Here is an 18392-nt window from a genome sequence, read left to right as displayed (position 1 = left end):
GACATTAACTTCAGCTTTCATATGCATACGGCAAATATTTTTTTGGACGTGTAATATATGAACTACATCAGTTTTCCTGAGGCATATTTTTTCGGATTTTTTTTTCTTTCATGCTGAATAATGAGCAAACTAGTAGCTTAAAATATATAAAATGTTCTTAACATATTTTACTGACGTTACAAGGTTTCTATTGATATAAGTTTTGTTTAGATCGGTTGAACACGCCAAAAGTTATAACGATTTAAGCTTGTAGTGTCAAATTGACACTCCTAGTGCTGATTAGCGTAAGGAAATCTAATGCGGATGAGGGTTAATTATGTAATAGTATATTTTGTTGAGTTTGTTGAAGAAAAGAAGCATATGATGCGTACATAAGTCAACAACATATAGAAACATGAAACTAGCGTACAGTGTTGAAACATTAAAGAAAGATTGGCCTAAAGTGGTAAAAATGGTCGAAAACAGCACTGTGCTGAAGCTGATAATGCTAAATTAATTTTAAATTGAAAGAAAACACTATTTTGCAGTATGTTTGAAAATAAAATAAAATGTTTTTTTTTTAAATCATGGTTTCTTTTATTTAAGAAAGAAAGTTTATTTATAATTTTCGAAACAGTCTATAAGTTGCATTCTAGAATTGCTTGAACTTCTGCTTGGAATACTGTTGACCAGTTTCCATTGCGAATTAAGATCCTGAGTCTAGGTCTGAACACCCCTTCCCCAGTTCAATTATCCATTTTTGACCCATCAGTGAAGAATTTAATCGATCTGGGAGGAAACCGCAGGCCCACCTGACTCTCACTCGTCCCTATCATTGATATTATATGGTTTGTCTCTAGGTTGAAAACGGGCTCCATCCAGTCATCGTTCTTTACAATAAGTAAGTTTATTTTAAATTATTAATTTATTTAATTAAGCTTGCAATTACCTGGCTAAACATTCTCTCTTAAACTCTCTTATTATAATTTATTATGATTTCATCAGGTATCTGGTTTGATTTGTTCAGTTCATCACATTACTTACGAATACGTCATTATTACTATTGTGGAATGTTCAGAATTCCAATTACTGGATTGATTTTTATCAGAAAAAAAGAGTATTCATTGACTGTGATAGGATGATTCAAGTAACTAGTGTATCAACTTGAGGTTCTCAAAGATATTCATTTTTGACAGCGAATCTCACTCACTTGTCTTTTGATTCTAATTCTCAAATTATCGCACGTGCCCGAAAGGCGGGTGCGTTAATGTACAACACACCGCACATCTCTCAAAACAACCATCAGAACGTCAGGGAAAAGGAACCGGTAATAATCCCATAAACTTTTCTACGGTATCATGTCAGCGGTCTTTGCTGCTTTTATCATTCAGCATCATCAAACGATAGCGAAAATTGCTGGACCGTTGTAGTCAACAACCCCTCGTTGAGGGTGAAATTGATACGGTTTCACCTTTTCTGGTCGGTGTTTGTGTCCTTAATGGGAACAACAACAACAAAACAGAAAAATAAATCAAAACATTTTGACTGTACAGATATGTTTTCGACGACGACGCTCGGTGTAACCCCCTTACCCTCAGCGAAAAACTGAGAAAGCATGAGAAGCGCCGGGCAACTAATTAAAACTTGTTTATCGATTCCATCTAATGGTTTGAGAAATCTTAGAGTTTGTTTTATCCTCGAGGCATGGTTAGCAAAGGATGCATTTTAATTTTTAGGATATTTTCGACCGGAGATATTTCCGATGCGCGATGTCCGTGGTTCGATAATAGTCGTCAAATGGTCTAATGAACAGCACTTGATTCAATGAAATTGTTATCTTCAAAATGTACCTCCTTCCAAGTTCTCTCGATTTTTTGAGAATCAATTCATATGTTCTAGCAAGCAAGGGTCATTTTCCCTAACCACAGCGCTTGCGGAATAACAAGCGTCTTTTAAACTGCTATCAATTCATCGATGAGCCCAACACAGGACAAAAAGCTTCGTCTATACCTGAGAAAAACATCAGCTGGCCTTTTTCTAAATGCAATAGAAGAAAATTTAGGAGAAAACCTAGATCTGCTGATAAAATGATCATGATTTTTCGCGATTCACTAACAAAAGGCATTCTCATTGTACCCCAGCTGTTTAAAGCTATCTATCGCAGAAAGCCGTATATGGCTGTGAATTTCGAACAATGCGAAATATTTTGCCATTCCGAAGAAATATCTTCAAGAAGTTTCGCTTTGATGTTTTTTTTTGTCCAATATGTTGGATTACCTTTGTGTCAAACGTATAGCTAACCTCGGAAATTCCTGAATATATTTGAAAGCATTTCGATTTATTGAAACATTTCAAGTTTCAAAATGAAGAAAATATTAACACGTGTCCTACTGCTGACATACAGAGCGCGTCCAGTGAGATACACCGGTACCGAGCACGTGCCAAACACAGCATCAAACATCGCATCAGGTGAGAAGGTGATTCCTGACAGGGAACTTTACGGAGGGTGTCTGAACTGAAAGAACAACCCCCGAACGGCTGGCGGGCTGGTCTTTGCTGTCCGCCTTGCCATTCAATCGATTCAACGGTACACGTCACGGTACACGCCGCGCTGCCGCTCCTGGGATTTGTATCAATCCTTCCCACAGAGGTGCACTGATGTGGAACACTTTGGATGGTGATGATGTTGTTGATGGTTCTCTTCTGCGAATCAAGACACTTCATACCGTCCACTGAGGATGGGAATACCTGCGGATAATTAGGGTTACTTTCGCACCGGAGCAACTTTTCAATACATGTTGGTTGTTGGACAGGGCTTGTGTCGTGATTATATGCACACCAAGGCTGCGGAAATAACAGAAAAATCTATAATTTCACATTATTTTGAGCAATTTTTCATCACAGAATCTTTGTCACAGAACAAAGAATTTTAGAAATATACTCAGATTTCACAGATTCACACACGAATTTTGTACACATTTTCAAAATTATGGATTATATGTCAATATATTTAAATCTTGGATTTCAATTTTTTTTCTAAATGCATATCAGATTGGTAATGTTAATTAATTTTTCTCAAATAAAATGTTTCTTCATGACTTTTTAAAGAAATTTATGCTATTTCCATAACAGAAAACCATCACAGAATTTCTGTTTAAAATCACAGAAAGTCAGAACTTTTTCTCTCAAAATCACAGATTTTTTTTCGGCAACCTTAATGCACACACAAATTAAATCTGTTGTTAAAGATGCAACCCGTGCTATGAAGCATGAACTGATTACACACTGAAGTTATGGTAAAAAGACGAAATATTTTCGAAATCCATTAAAAAAGTTTACATTAAGTTAATTCACTTATTGAAATATACACTGCCGGCCAAAAGTTTGGGATCACCCTCTGAAACACATGCAAATTGTGATCGTTGATATCTCAGCCGTCTTAGGACATATTGCAAATCTTCTGATCTCATTTGAAAGATAATGAGCAATAGCTATTTCGGAGGTATTTTGCCCATAAATAATGTTTTAGTTTTGCACCTAAAACTCAACCTAAAGTTAGAACATTTTCAAAAAATCGCATTCAATATTCAAAGCCGATCATCTTGAGATAGGGTGGACCAAATTTCAAAATTTGAGTTGCATTAGAATCCTTATTCTATACTTCTCAAAACACAATCAAAAAATTGTGAGCAAAAATTTAAGAATGTACTATTAATTAATAAAATAGACACTTAAGTTATCGTCCAAAAGTTTGGGATCACCCCTAGTATGGTGTATCGGCCAAAAGTTTGGGATCATTCTTTTAAAAACATGCAAATTTATCTCATTCATATCTTTCTCATCTAACATCGTATTGCAGATCTGAAGGGTGCATTTGAAAGCTCAGGAATTTTGTTTTTTCATAAATTCATTAAAAAATTATATTTTAAATCCATAACCATAAAAAATTCACAATTATAAGTGTGAATTTTCAAAAAACAATTAATTTCAGGTTAATTTTTCATGGTTATCACTTTAAAATATAATTTTTGTATGAATTTATAAAAAACAACAATTCCTAAGCTTTCAAATGCACCTTTCAGACCTGAAATACGATGTTAGATGAGAAAGATATGAATGAGATAAGTTTTCATGTTTTTGGCCGATACACCATACTGAGGGGTGATCCCAAACTTTTGGACGATAACTTAAATGTCTATTTTATTAATTGAAAGTACATTCTTAAATTTTTGCTCACAATTTTTTGATTGTGTTTTGAGAAGTATAGAATAAGGATTCTAATGCAACTCAAATTTTGAAATTTGGTTCACCCTATCGCGAGATGATTGGCTTTGAATATTGAATGCAATTTTTCGAAAATGTTCTAACTTTAGGTTAAGTTTTAGGTGAAAAACTAAAACATTATTTATTGGCAAAATACCGCCGAAATAGCTATTGCTCATTATCTTTCAAATGAGATCAGAAGATTTGCAATATGTCCTAAGACGGCTGAGAGATGAACGATCAAAATTTGCATGTTTTTTAGCGGGTGATCCCAAACTTTTGGCCGGCAGTGTATGAAATCACAATCATGTGAAAAGCTTAAATGATAGTTATCAGCCGTGTACGGTTCGAGAGGAAAAATATATATTTCAAAACCTATATAGGGGGAAGTTGACTAATATCGGAAACATAAGGTTTTTAAGCAATGTTCGGAAAATCGCTCAAGAAAAGCAATCAGGATTCGTTTCAAGCTAGAATACGTAAACCTCCGAGTGCTGTGATACGCACGTGGTAAAAGCATTCGTAGAATATTTGTCGAACATAAACACTAACTAGATACATAATAATATACCATGCCCCATCGGGGGCTACCGTTGCTATTCGTCACGTGGTTAATCGATGGTGATCGACACACTTGATGATACATTTTTAACGACGCTCCCACAATCGTTCATTCACGTCTAACCTCGCATCATTGTTTATAATGTTCGCTATTGATAGACGATCATGAATGTATCAGAAGGAAAATATGACGAAATACCAGGACCACATGTTGAAAAAAGCCGTAGCACATGCAGGACAGTTCATTGCGGTTACTTAATAATGATTTTGTTGTTCTACGCAAAGCAGAAAAATTAAAAATCATGTTGTAACCTTTACACATCTCTCAGAACTGATACATATCAGTTGTGATCCTAGAAGGTTGAAAACCATCAAGGAAGGCAATCACCATCGAGACGTTCGTTGCTGATAGTCTGCGTCTTTCTTTACCACATCATGTTTTGTGCAAATGTATCAAATACAACAGCATCGTTGTCATGCATGATTGTTTATATGATTTTGTTAGAGTGGAAAAATTGACTACTTCGATTTTTTGGCTCTGAATGCAGTGAAGCATGGCTGATCGAAAATGATTGATTTCCGGAACATTTTTTTAAGCAATAATTTCAAAAATATATTTTTGTAAATATTAGATTAGAAAAGTATCAACATTATGAACACAAAACTATATTAGAACAAAATTAACTAACATTATGTTGACGTGATAACATAAATCATATCATGTTAGTTTTCACTCAACTTCAAAAGTGTTGTCTATGGTCGGACACTTGATCAGGTCTTGTGGGTATGGAATTATTTTTATAATGAACATCCGATTCATATCTCGTGCGAGCTTTCATTACATCGTATGAAACATCTTAAGAATTCACTGACAACTGCTGCAAAAGTTATCAAAACAAATTTCAAATTTGTTTTCCACATATAGAATATGTTGTCTAGGCTACAAATATTTTAAATGGAAATAAGTTGCATCTAGTTTATATCAGTTTTTGTATTTTTTCGTAATAAAACTGTTTGTTTACATTTTGTTTTATACTACGTAATGACAAATCAGAATAAAGAATTTTTAAATTCGAAAAATACTAGAGAAAATTGTCTATGAGCGGACAGAAAAATTTATAGTTTCTCCGAGGCCCAATCAATTTTGAATATTTGTTGTCTGGTCATAGGCAAAAGTATGGAGTCCGGTCGTAGACAAATCACATTTTTTTTAATTTTTAATTTTAAATGTACTGTAATCGAAAAATAACCGTTATTGTGAAATTCACCCTTTATAATCCGAAAAATATCATCACAATACAAATGCAAAGTAGGCGATCCTCTCCGTCCTTCTAGGCAAAAGCTTTCCATTGCTGTCATTGGTTTACCTTTACAGATTGAATTACCATCTCTTTGAACCATATACTGCCGTTCCAAACAAGACTGTCCCATGTGGAAAAACGTGCAAACGAGAAAAACGCGATTGAAATATCAGCTATGTTTCCAATTTTTCTCTGAAACGAAAAATTGACCGACAGTTTTTTCGTAGTGAACAGTTCAAGTTAATCATTTTACAATTTCCTACAAAAAAAACAGCAAATTGGAGCCAAAAATGCTCCGTGTGACACTTTTGCGTAGAATCAGAATGCTTACCGATGCTAGTTCTACGAAAAACTGTCACACGGCTACAATTTTTCTATCATTTGAAAAGCTCGTATAGTTTTTTTTTTCCCAAAAACTCAAGTTAAGCCGTAATTTGAGAAAAACGTTCCTCTTTATTTATAAAAATGTACAATTTAGTATGGATCCTGTAAGTAGTGCCTACCGAAATGTGTTTTGTGAAAATTTCTCTGAATAAAACACTCAAGGCTACTCGCTCCTCCTCGACCCTCTATTTTAGTGTTCTTTTCAGTGAATAACATTAAATTTAACAGTTTAAACTCATGTTAAGAGAATTTTTTGATAAAATTTGCATTTTTATAGAATTTTCCCTAGTGTGACATTCTTGCGTAGAACTATCAACATAGAGACAACCACTTTGATGAAAATTTCGTATAAGTTCGGAACAAAGTATACTTGTTTGTGTTTTTATTCGATAGTTAACACTAAAAGAGATCGTTTCCAACAAAAAAGTGAAAATTACCCAATAGTCACATGGGACAGTAGTCTTGCTTGGAACGGCAGTATAAGGCTGCTAATTTTGTTAAGATAATGCGTTTTCGAAAAATCAAGATTGTCCGGCCATGGATAACTTCCATCCCTCTAGCAGGTTTTTATTCTGAACAGATTGATGTACCAATTATAATATTTTAATATTACCCTTATGAGCTAGAATGAACTTTGGGAATCTAATTTAAAATTTCTGTAGATCTCTGAAGGAAATAAAAGATGCAGTAGATGCATTAGAAAATTTGAAAATAAAATTATGGTACAAGAGGATGTTGGCAAGATTTCTGAACAATCAACATTTAATGTGAATTTTTAAACATGCTGTTACACTAACAACATTTGGTTACCCTACATCGACTCAGCAACGAACGCTGCAGGAGATCAGTCGTATCAAACTTTTTTCAATTATAATGATCAGCACATCATCATCACTGTCTCTGTCCGTGCGTGCAGACATTATGAAGCAACGAACTCGGATTTAAGCCGATAGAGAGTATAGTAGCAAAAAAAAGTTGAACCGAGAGGGTGAATCTTCAGTTCCTAGATAGATAGATATCCCTGATTCTGCACCGTTCGCTTTCCAAGTGCACCGGTAGGTACCTGAAAAGCAGTGAACGATGGGACATAATCCTAATTAATTGATGCGAAATGTTTTGCTGCGACGATGTGATACAGCTCGACCCTTTTTGGTAAAGTAAATTGGATGGGTAGTCTGTTGGTGTACAGGGTTTGGTTTGGTAAGGATCCTTATTCTAGGTGTAGTTAGTTGTGTAGAAAGAAATTAAATTTAGAGAAAACCCAGAAGTTTACATGCGTGCGTACCTTTGGAATCGGTGTTGCAACATTATGAACATAGCTTCTTATTGTGATGGTGCTATTGCGATTTACTCGAGAGGCTATTCATGGTCGTTTTTCCTTTCGATAAATTTGAACACTCTAGATATAGTGGGGGAGTTATTGAAGGACTCATTAAACGTGTTAGTATTGTCAAGAAGACCCTAGTCAAACGCATGAGAATGTAACCCTGTGCCTTGGGTAATTATTTTCGGATTAAACTTCTAAACAAAATATTCAACGTAAGGTTACGTTCGCAAAACAGATGCTGTAATTCCGGTCCTTTGTACTTTTTTCTAAGAATTTAAATCGGTGTTTCAACAGAAAAACATTTTTTTTTTCAAAAGTAATAAAAAATTATGAATCATTTACAAGTAGATTGTTATATTAACCCTTTCGTAGAGTTTAATTTAAGCCAATATGTGAAGGTTAAACGAATAGTATTAAAATGAATATGAAACAATATGATTAGGAATGTTCACAAAAAAAAATAATAATAGCAAATAAAAATAAATAAAACTTAAATCATTATAACTTACCGTCAATCGCCGTCAACGAGGCATACGACCGGACGTCTTCTTCATTTTCCTCGTCCGCTTCCGTGAATTCCGAAACTGGTGGTGCCGTTGCTACAGGATATTTTTGAAATTCCAATTGTCAACAGGTACACATACACACCACACAGTTCGAACAGGTATCGCCCACCCGCCGCCGCCAATTGAGTGATGCCGGTGACAGAAGATGTTCCACGAGCCGAAGAAAGCATCCCAGATGATGCACGTGTATGAATGTCGATAGATGTATGTGTATGGATGTGTGTATGTGTGTGCGTTTATGTTGATGGAATGAAGATGTTTCACAAGTCGGCACGTGGGCAGATTAATTATAATTAAGCAACAAACGAAAAGCAATTAACGGAATCGAAATTAGTTAATGCGATGCATGAAATTAAATAGGCTTCTTAGGAGTAAATAGGGTGAGGATAACAAGAACGGAAGAAAACGAAAAAAAAACAACCCAAGTGCGAATGTTTCAGGGAAAAATAAAAACCAAACGGTAATTAGCCGTAAAGAAATGAGAACTGCACGTTTCGGGTGTAGTACTTTCAAGTATCACCTAAAGTTGCTTTATGAGTCATAATAAAAGGACTTACAATGATGTATGATGTTATGTATTCTTACCTCATTGACAAATCGAAACTTTGGAAATTATAATTATGCTAAAGTAACAGTTTGACAGTACTGATAAAGAATAATACATTCAGAAGTAGCTATATTCATGATAGAATTTTGAAGATTTTATTTTGAAGATTTTCCATTTAAAATAGTACTTTGGGATGTAAAAGTCAATGATGACTACATGTATAGGCACATAAATAGAACTTTTTCTATGTTGTTAAACAGAAATTAATTAATGTGTGATTTTATTATATTCTTTTTCATAACAATGTTGTTAAACCCTTACCAAATGTTGTTGTTGTTTCTAACTCATGAATATCGTCACTAAAGGCAACTGCTTTTCTAACTGAGCTATATCACAAGCCCTCCTTACCAAATGAAATGAATTTAAAGCCAAATATCAAATTCATCATATAGTGTGAGTAGTTTCATATAAATTTTTCATGTGATTTCTTGTTTTTACAAATGGTTTTATTAAGGCATTTTAGCTATAAAGTTTTTATATACCGAGGGAATTTTTCCTAACTTTGAGTTAGTAAGAGGGGGGAAACATAATGTGATTCTGATTTAAAAATTATTAACCCAGAATCCGGGCTAATTTTGGCAGAACCCAGAAATGAGTCGAAGAAAATCCAGAAAAAAAATACACTTGAAACCTTTTTTTATCGTTACACATTAGCAGATTTTGAATGGTATTTAGACTTCCAAAAAGTCTTTCATGTTTATTTTTCTTGAACTGCAAAAACTAAAAATAAAAAAATACCTTTTTAAAATAAGAAGAGATTAATAACCGTATTTATGTTTGTTACTTAATTTATCGGTCTTATCGATGTAACGTGATGTCCTGCACTCTGAAGTAGACCCGTGACGAATAATAAATTGGTATGTGATGACGATGCTTCTAAATAAAATTGTACCCGTTCATTTTCACCATCTTTCATTTTTTCAAACTCTTATCCGTCTATAAAATTTCATAATCTTAAGATGTCCTTACTAAAAATAACATCACTTTTAACCGATAAGGCCGAAGAATTAAGTAACAAACATGAATTACGGTGATTAATCTCTTCATAAAATTAAAACTTTGGCAAAAAAAAACATGGCATCATATCATCGGTGGTAGTCCATTAAGTCATTAAGTCACATTAAAAAACCATACTGAGTTTTGTGAGTCAAGTGGCTGGGCAAGTTCGGGTAAAATCGGGCAATCTGGCAAGCTTTTTTATGGAATAAAACGTAAATTTTGTTGTCAGAAACACAAAAATAATTGTGTACCGAGCCGACACCAATGGCCGCGCTCTTTCAATTTTAATCTTTATATTCTCAGAAATTCCACAATGAAAATTTCTATGTTTCGCATTTTCCGATACCTATGCTAATTTTATTCTGCTTTTTGATATCAGGAAGAAATAATAATAAACATCGTTTTTGCCGGATGCCATTTTTTCTGATGTCCTTAGCGAGTGAGCTAAGCGGATCCCTTTTTGTAATTCAGTTTTTTGTGTTGAATTCGAGCAACTCGGCGAAAATTTTCGAACGTAAGTTATTTGTAGCTTAATAATGAATCATTTCTGAATAAAAGTGAACAGTTTAAAGGTTCTGTTGTGAAAAAAAGGATATGTTTTTGTGCGCGGCCATTTGTACACTTGATTTTTGAATGTTTCTATCGCCGCGCACGGAAAGTCTTCTAGTATTTATCAACAGTTAAACCTAGAGAAGTTCTTCGAAAAGTTCACAAAGGTTGCATAACATACATGAAAAACACCATTTTTAAAAACAATATCAGATCAATTTCCTCGTGGATGGACAGCTCGCCGAATGTGTGATGATTTATCGAAATCGGGACCGAAAACATTGTTTCGGCAAAATAATGCTTTGTAAAAATGGTGTCTCATACTAATCCAGCACCCGACTAGTTTCACAAACAATGGAGACAAATCCGTGTTTGATGTGTGAATCATAAAAATCCTTACCTGAGAATATTCTGAGAATGGATACTTTATTTACTGTTCAAACTCTTAAGAAGACGTGTGCGGCCATTGGTACACTTGTGATTGTAACAAGCAAAATATGCGTGTAGGGAAAAATAATCCAATAGGATGAAAATCCCAGAAAAAAAACAAAATATGCGAGCGCGACCATGGGTACACCGACAATTTTACAAATTAGTGTTTTTGTGGCGTTGCAATGAAAAATTTCTCGCTTTAGATTTTTTCCCTTAAAGTACGTAAGTTTTGCTACGTGTCAGTGCTTTTCTTTTCAGAATCGCACAAAAAAGATTTTTGTACGGCACAAAGAACATGGTATATCTCATTCCAATTTTACATCGATATTGCCTTAATATTTCTAGTGGATTTCAAGATCCGTTCTGTTATCGCTAAAAGTACAAATTCTCAAGGAAAAAAAACGAAAATATTACTCACCGGTGACGGTGATGTACTGTGGACCACCATCTGTGGGACTTTGAGCCTGAACCACCGCAACTTGCGCCGTAACATGCTGCTCACCACTGCTAGCAGGCGAAGAACTACCATCGGCAATTTGAACTCCCAGCTTTGAATCTTCGGGCGAGTCGGCTCCATCCAGAGGTACGATGTCGATGACGGTTCCATTGGGATGAATTACTATTTTTTTCTACAAATTTAAAGAGTTACTCTAGCTATAACTTTAGTCAAGTTATCGAAAAACGATACAAATAAATTCTAAGCAAAAATGTTCAAACTTAGGGATTTTCAGAGATTAAAAACTAACCTGTTGAATTAATTGCTGCAATGCCAGTCCCCCATTTTGAGCTCCTAGAAGATTGGCAATGCTTAGATTATTTGCAATCAAACTTGTCGGTATGACTGAGTTGTTTAATGCTGCGCTAGCAGGGGTCGTTTCCACCTGGGTGCTAGCTAATGCGGCCGATTTCCCGGTTCCATTTTTAAGCGGACTTGAAACAACAGTAGTGTTCGCCGTTATCGCATTCGAGGAGGTCGCAGGCGTTGCTGAGTTCGTCGATGTTGGAGTAGAGTTCGGGGAGCTATCTTCACCACCATCGGATGCATCGCTTTGTTGTTGGGGTCCCGTTGTGGCAGCCTGAGCCGGGGATTCGACGGCTGCGGCAGATGCCACAGTTGTCGGGATGGGAGTTACGGTTATGAAATTACGCTGCGTTGCCAAACGAGTAGCCATTTTAAGAAAGTACGGATCAATTTCTCCACACACAGATAATATTATAAATGGGACCCTGTATTGGTTACGAGTAGTATGGATATATCTAATAAAATGTAGTAGATTTTTTGTGCGGTACAGAACAATTTCAATTATGATCTTCAGTTCTTCCGCATGGTTCTGGAGCTTAAGGCGATCTGAAAATAGAAAGAAATTGAATACAATAAATAAACAGCTTTCGAAAATTTTTGATTGTTGGCTTAACTCATGTACAAAGACAAACGCAGTTCACTGAAAATAAATTAATATTTAAAAAAAATCCCACTCTCCAACTGTGTTTGGATAAAAAAAAAATGGAAATCCTTTCAGAATACGATGTCCCGTTTTTTTTTTCATGCTTGTTTCATCTTTCATTGAAAATAATGAAAACAAAAATTACGTTTTTGATTTCAATTGCTTCTTAATAAAAAAATTGGGCTAAAACTAAAACAAAATGAAATTGTTTCCGAGTACGTTTTCCAGCGCATTTGCATTTCTCCCACAGAGTTTCCATGGCGATGCAACTAATCTTTTGTCTGGTTCACCCGAGTTTGGTGCCTGGAAGACATAATCCACGTTTCTAGCCAGGTAAGGGACGAGGGAAAGGTTATAATTTTAACACTGATCCACTGTGATTTAAGCGCAGAGCCATTTTTTACCTCATGACTGATTGCTTGAACATTATGAGCGCAGCCAGTGTTATAAGCTTGAAACTTTTTACTTTTGCTATTTTCGTTAAACTACTCGTTGAACAATTTTTCACAGAAATCAACTCTTTTCAAACTGCGTAACCGACAATGTATAAATACACATATTTAAAACGCATTTCAAACATACTTTGAAAATGCCCCAACTCTTATGAATTTTTGATAAATTTCACCTTGGACGTCTAGACACGATGTACTAAACCCCGGCTCTTGCAGTCACTACAAAACACTACTGGTAGACTGGAAAACAACAAAATGCTTCACAAAAGTTGGTTTTCTTTTCCTGGTTGAGGTAAACAACTTCCTTGCCGGGCAGCTCCAAAAAGGCACTAATCTCCATAGGGACGCGACGTTGGCGATCGACTGTGGGCTTCAACTGAATGGGTTTTTTTTTCTTCAATTAGCCGCTAGCAGACGATTCCCAACCCGCGACAGAAAAAAGACACGTAGGTATATCCTGCGGTAAGGCACACACCATTTGAATGTGTTCAATCGAGCCGTATCGATCAAACAGTGACTCTTGGTATTCCTCCCCCGGTAGGGAACTCTACAGACGACGCAGCAGTACAGAGCTGAAAGTATGTTGGGACCATAGGCCACATACATCAACAATATCAAAACCTTCAAATAGTAGCCGGCAGTTGGCGTAGGGTGCACTTTCCGCTTCAGTGCTTCTCTTGGTCGCTTTCATAGTTTGGCGCTCTTGCCGAGTCCTTCCAGTTTTTTAAACACACATAGCCCCTAGCTTGACTGTTACCGGTGTCCTTTATGCTCTAATGTTTGAATCAAAAAGGAATTCCGTACTATCGAGAGCATATGCGTTTGAAAAAAAGCGGACATTATACATCGTTACGGAACTTGCGCGTGATCATCATCCGTATCACCTACGCTACCTTCTGAATTTTCGATTTTAACGATCACCTGGTACATGGAATTTGGACCCAAATGATTATATTGATCGTTTATTACAAAATCGATTTTTTTTTGTATCGAAACTGTCGAAGGAAAGTTTAAACTGTTCCATCCTTTTTTAATTTTATTATTATCTCTTTTTATAGCCTTTAAATAGCTCGGTTGACTGACGCTTAAAATGAAAACTAGGTGATAGTTTAGAGAAGAAATTTATAGCTAAGAGTAGGCAGCATAGAATAGTAAGTGACCATGAGACGCAGACGTTTGTATTTGGAATTCAAAATATAAAAACTCGATTTAATACACTTGACAGTGGATTGTAGCTCTTCATACAGCTTGGATATATATGACACAAAATAATAAACAAATGATAGAGTAATAAATTCTGAATTATGATCAAATAATTTCGAACGCAGACAATCCAAAACGAAAAGAAAAACTTAAATTTAATTTTTTTATAGGATAAAAGTATTTTAAAACAATAATAATAATTTTCATATACATTATTTGTAACTAATTGGAGATTTTTGAATGACTCGAACTTAAAATATCGTGTATGATCTCGTTTCTATGACATTTTTGTGAAATAAATATAATCTCACTCAATGTACTCTTTTTGGAGTCACTGCATATGGTAACTTTAAGGGGGGAGGGGGGGTGTAGGGTCTAACACTTTCAAAAAAAATCGATTTTTTTTGTTTTCTTATTGTAAAACATTTCAAGAATGTTGTGTCAAATTTTCAAGTCAATTGAAGCAAAACTGTAGAAATTATTATTATTATTATTATTATTATTATTATTATTATTATTATTATTATTTAGTTTATTATAGAGGATTTTAACCAATATTAGTCCTTCGTCCTCTGAGAGAAAAAAAATACAAATACATACACAAATACACTAAATTACAGTTTTCTTAATAAATTAGAACTTTTCAAAAAATCTAACAACTTTTTTTCATTGCTTGGATTCAAAGCAGAGGAAACGTTGTGATTGATGCCGTTAGTTTTTCTTTCCTGGTCAACATTCGACATTCTGCAATCAAATGCTTAACAGTTAAAGGTTCGTTACAGGTGTTGCATATAGATGTTCCAGTTGTCCAAAAGCTTGAATGAGTTAGAGTTGTATGACCAATCCGAAGACGCGTGAGTGATCGCCATCCCAAAGGATCTGTTCTATCACACCAAGGAAAGGTGGTGTTTTTGATTTCGCGAAGAAAAAGTTGTCTGCTATTGAACCACGTTTGTTCCCAAGTTTTTCGTAACTCCCTTGAGATCATTCTCCTTATATCCTGAGCCGGAACTTCGAAAATTATTTGTTCACAACTTCTTCCCAGAGCGGCTAGATTATCAGCTAAAACGTTTCCAGTGATTCCAACGTGGCCAGGTATCCAACAAAGAGATGCGTTTAATCGTGTCAACTCGAATTCAATGCTGCGTATCCAAGGATGGGTCGACAGAACACTAGCGGAATCGGAGAATAAAACGGCATGGAACTTTGATTTGGCAGCTATCGTAGTCAGCGCGAAGAGAATAGCCATGGCTTCGGCCGAAAATACCGAACATTCCTCATTTAATTGAAAAGCATATTCCTTAGATCCACTCGATACTCCAAAGCCCACCCTACCATTAGACACAGACCCATCCGTGTAAATTGAAATACTGTGATTGTACGAATCTTTCAAGTGATTATTGAATAGCTGAACTGCTTTGCTGCTATTTTCACCAACTTTATATTGATTTTTTATTGACCAGTCAATGTGAGGAACAGTCGCATTCCATGGTCTCATACCAACAGTTTTTAAACGGGCAATAGATGGTATTTCTTTTCCTGTTATATTTTGAAAGAATTCCAATGATCTTTTAGAGGTGGGAGTAGCATTTCCTGTGGGTTTATCAACGAAACTTACTGCATTTTTAGCTAAGCGCTCTATAAGGCGATATTTCCATGGCAAGGTACCACACTCAGCGTAGAAATTATAGGCCTTTATCTCCTCCTATCTAATACTGCAAGAAAGCAAGAGCAGAAACTTCAAACGCGTTTTTCTCGAAAGCACATTTTTAAAGTCCGTGAACATCGTCATTTGAAAACTACTTATCCGATTCTTTTCAAATTTGGAACATATTTTCTACATATAAAATACCAGACCCCAACGTTTTTCTTTTTTTTTACTTTGGGGAGATTTTACAGATAAAAAATGGCGGATTTTTTCGTGAAAAATCGTAGTTTTTACTTCAAACAGCCACAAAAATTTCTTAAAAAATTTTTTAAGTTCAATAAAAACGTTGGGGTCCAGAAAAACATCTATCAAAAATATTTTGCTCTGATTTTTTGACTTTAGATGATTCTGTGCTGAGATACAGTGTCCACCGCAAATCCTGTTTTGTAAAAGGCATCCTCGAAAGTGCTCCGTTACCGGCTCATTTTTCAATATTTTTCTACGAAAAAATTACTAAATGTTCTTTCAACAATGCTTTGTATAATGCAAAAAATTTGAATACATTTGTTTGAACGATAGCTCTAGAAAAAAATCGTGAAAATGTTGTTTTTTTACCCGTTAGACCCTACCCCCCCCCCCCCCCCCCCCTTAAAATAAAAGAGATATAAGAATAAGAATAAAAATTTCAAATAATTCAACGTTTGCTCTGAGTAAAGTATGGCGTGAATCAAACGAATATATTGAAAAATTATTGGAAAAAATTACAATAGCTAAATCTGAAAATCTCTATGATAAAAACAATTGCTAAAGTAAAACACGATGCTTCAACGTCGGGTACAAAAACCGGTCGAATTGACTATATAGCTATTGAAAAATTTTCAACATTTTCAATTTTGTTATTTTGCCAATTTTATCAATTTTGTTTTTATTGAACATTTTGACAATATTGGCGAAATGAACAGAAGTGACTAAATGGACAAAATAGCTTAAATTTTATAAAAAATAACACAATTTGCAAAAAGGACAAGATTGAAAACTTTGACAGAATTTAATAGTGAACAAATTAACAAAATGGGCAATTTTAACCAAATTGACAAAAAACGACAAAAATTTCTAATTTTACAAAAAAGAAAAATGAAAAATAAATCAAAAATGATACAATGGAAAAAAAAACCATTTTGGCAAATTTGACAACCTCGATTTTGTTTTTTTTTGGAAATTTACCAAATTGACGAACTAAATAAAAGTGACCAAATTGACCAAACTGCAAAACTGTCAAAATTGATAAAATCATCAAAATTGACGAAACTGAAAAAAAAACTGAGAAAATTAACAAAATTGATCAATCTGACAAAAGTGACAAATTCATAAATAATAAAATTAATAAAAGTAATAAAATTTCGTCAATTTAGTCATTTTTATCATTTACGTCATTGTTGACATTTTTGTAATATAATTTTTGTTGGTAATGTATGTCATTGGATTTTTGTCAATACTGTCATTTTTATTATTATTGTAATTTTTATTATTATTATTTTAATAAGTGTAATATTTTTTTTCAATTTTGACCTTTTTGTCATTTTTGCTAGATTTTGTCATTTTTGTTATTTTTGTCATTTTTGTCTATTTTTATCATTATTGTAATTTTTGTCATTTTCACCATTTTTATCATTTTTGTCATTTTTGTCAGTTTTGCCATTTTTGTCATTTTTGTCATTTTTGTTATTTTCGTTATTTTTGTCATTTTTGTCGTTTTTGTCATTTTTGTCATTTTTGTAATTTTTTTTCATTTTTGTCTTTTTGGTAATTTTTGTCTTTTTGGTCATTTTTGTCACATTTTAAATTTCGTCAATATTGTCAATTTTATTATTTTTGTCATTTTTTCAATTTTGTAATAGTTGTATATTTTGTCATTTTTTAATTTTTGTCATTCTTGTATTTTTTGTTATTTATGTATTTTTTTTTTTTTTCAATTTTGGCCTCTTTTTTCTTTTTTGATTTTTTTAAATTATTTTTGCATTTTTGTCAATTTGGCAATTATGTCATTTTCATCAATTTTGTCACTTTTGGCTTTTTTTTAATCATTTTTATCATTATTGTAATTTTTGTCAAATTTTGTCATTTTTGTCAGTTTTGTCATGTTTGTCATTTTTATCATTTTTGTCACATTTGTCATTTTGTCATTTTTGTCATTTTTGTCATTTTTGTCATTTTTGTCATTTTTGTCATTTTTGTCATTTTTGTCATTTTTGTCATTTTTGTCACTTTCTTGATTTTTGTAAATTTTGTGATGTTTGACACGTTTTTCATTCTCTTAATTTTTGTCATTCTCTTGATTCTTGTCAATTTGGTCATTTTTGTCATTTCTGACATTTTTGTCATTCTCTTAAATTTTGTCATTCTTGATTTTTGTCAATATTGTGATTTATGTCATTTTCGTCATTCTTTTCATTTTTATCAGTCTCTTAATTTTTGTCGTTTTCTTTGTTTTTGTCAATTTATTCATTTTTGTCGTTTTTGTCAATTTAGTTCGTTTTGTTATTTTGTACATTTTTATATTATTGTCATTTTTGTCAAATTTTAAATTTTGTCAATATTGTCAATTTTATTATTTTTGTCATTTTTTTCAATTTTGTTATTTTTTGTCTATTTTGTTGTAATTTTTGTCTTTTTGTC

At 33.9% G+C, this 18392-nt stretch overlaps 1 protein-coding gene across 3 annotated transcripts in view; it reads right to left on the bottom strand.

Moving 5' to 3' along the window:
• LOC129757322 (uncharacterized) overlaps window positions 1-18392 on the bottom strand; it is a 49854-nt gene that overhangs the window by 28574 nt on the left and 2888 nt on the right. The window contains exons 1-4 of one of the 3 annotated variants that reach the window (XM_055754509.1): window positions 13039-13118; window positions 11715-12316; window positions 11387-11597; window positions 8325-8414 (exon numbers count right to left, since the gene is read on the bottom strand). In XM_055754509.1, the coding sequence (XP_055610484.1) occupies window positions 8325-8414; window positions 11387-11597; window positions 11715-12140 (727 nt within the window). In that variant the 5' untranslated portion in view covers window positions 12141-12316; window positions 13039-13118. Of the gene's footprint in view, window positions 1-8324; window positions 8415-11386; window positions 11598-11714; window positions 12317-13038; window positions 13119-18392 lie in introns of those variants that run through there. The other 2 variants (XM_055754508.1, XM_055754510.1) reach the window with 2 other exon arrangements.

The sequence above is a fragment of the Uranotaenia lowii genome, chromosome 3 (assembly GCF_029784155.1).
Source record: "Uranotaenia lowii strain MFRU-FL chromosome 3, ASM2978415v1, whole genome shotgun sequence".
NCBI lineage: Eukaryota > Metazoa > Arthropoda > Insecta > Diptera > Culicidae > Uranotaenia > Uranotaenia lowii.
The sequence above is the reverse complement of the archived record's forward strand: the minus strand, read 5'-3'. Positions and strand labels throughout refer to the sequence as shown.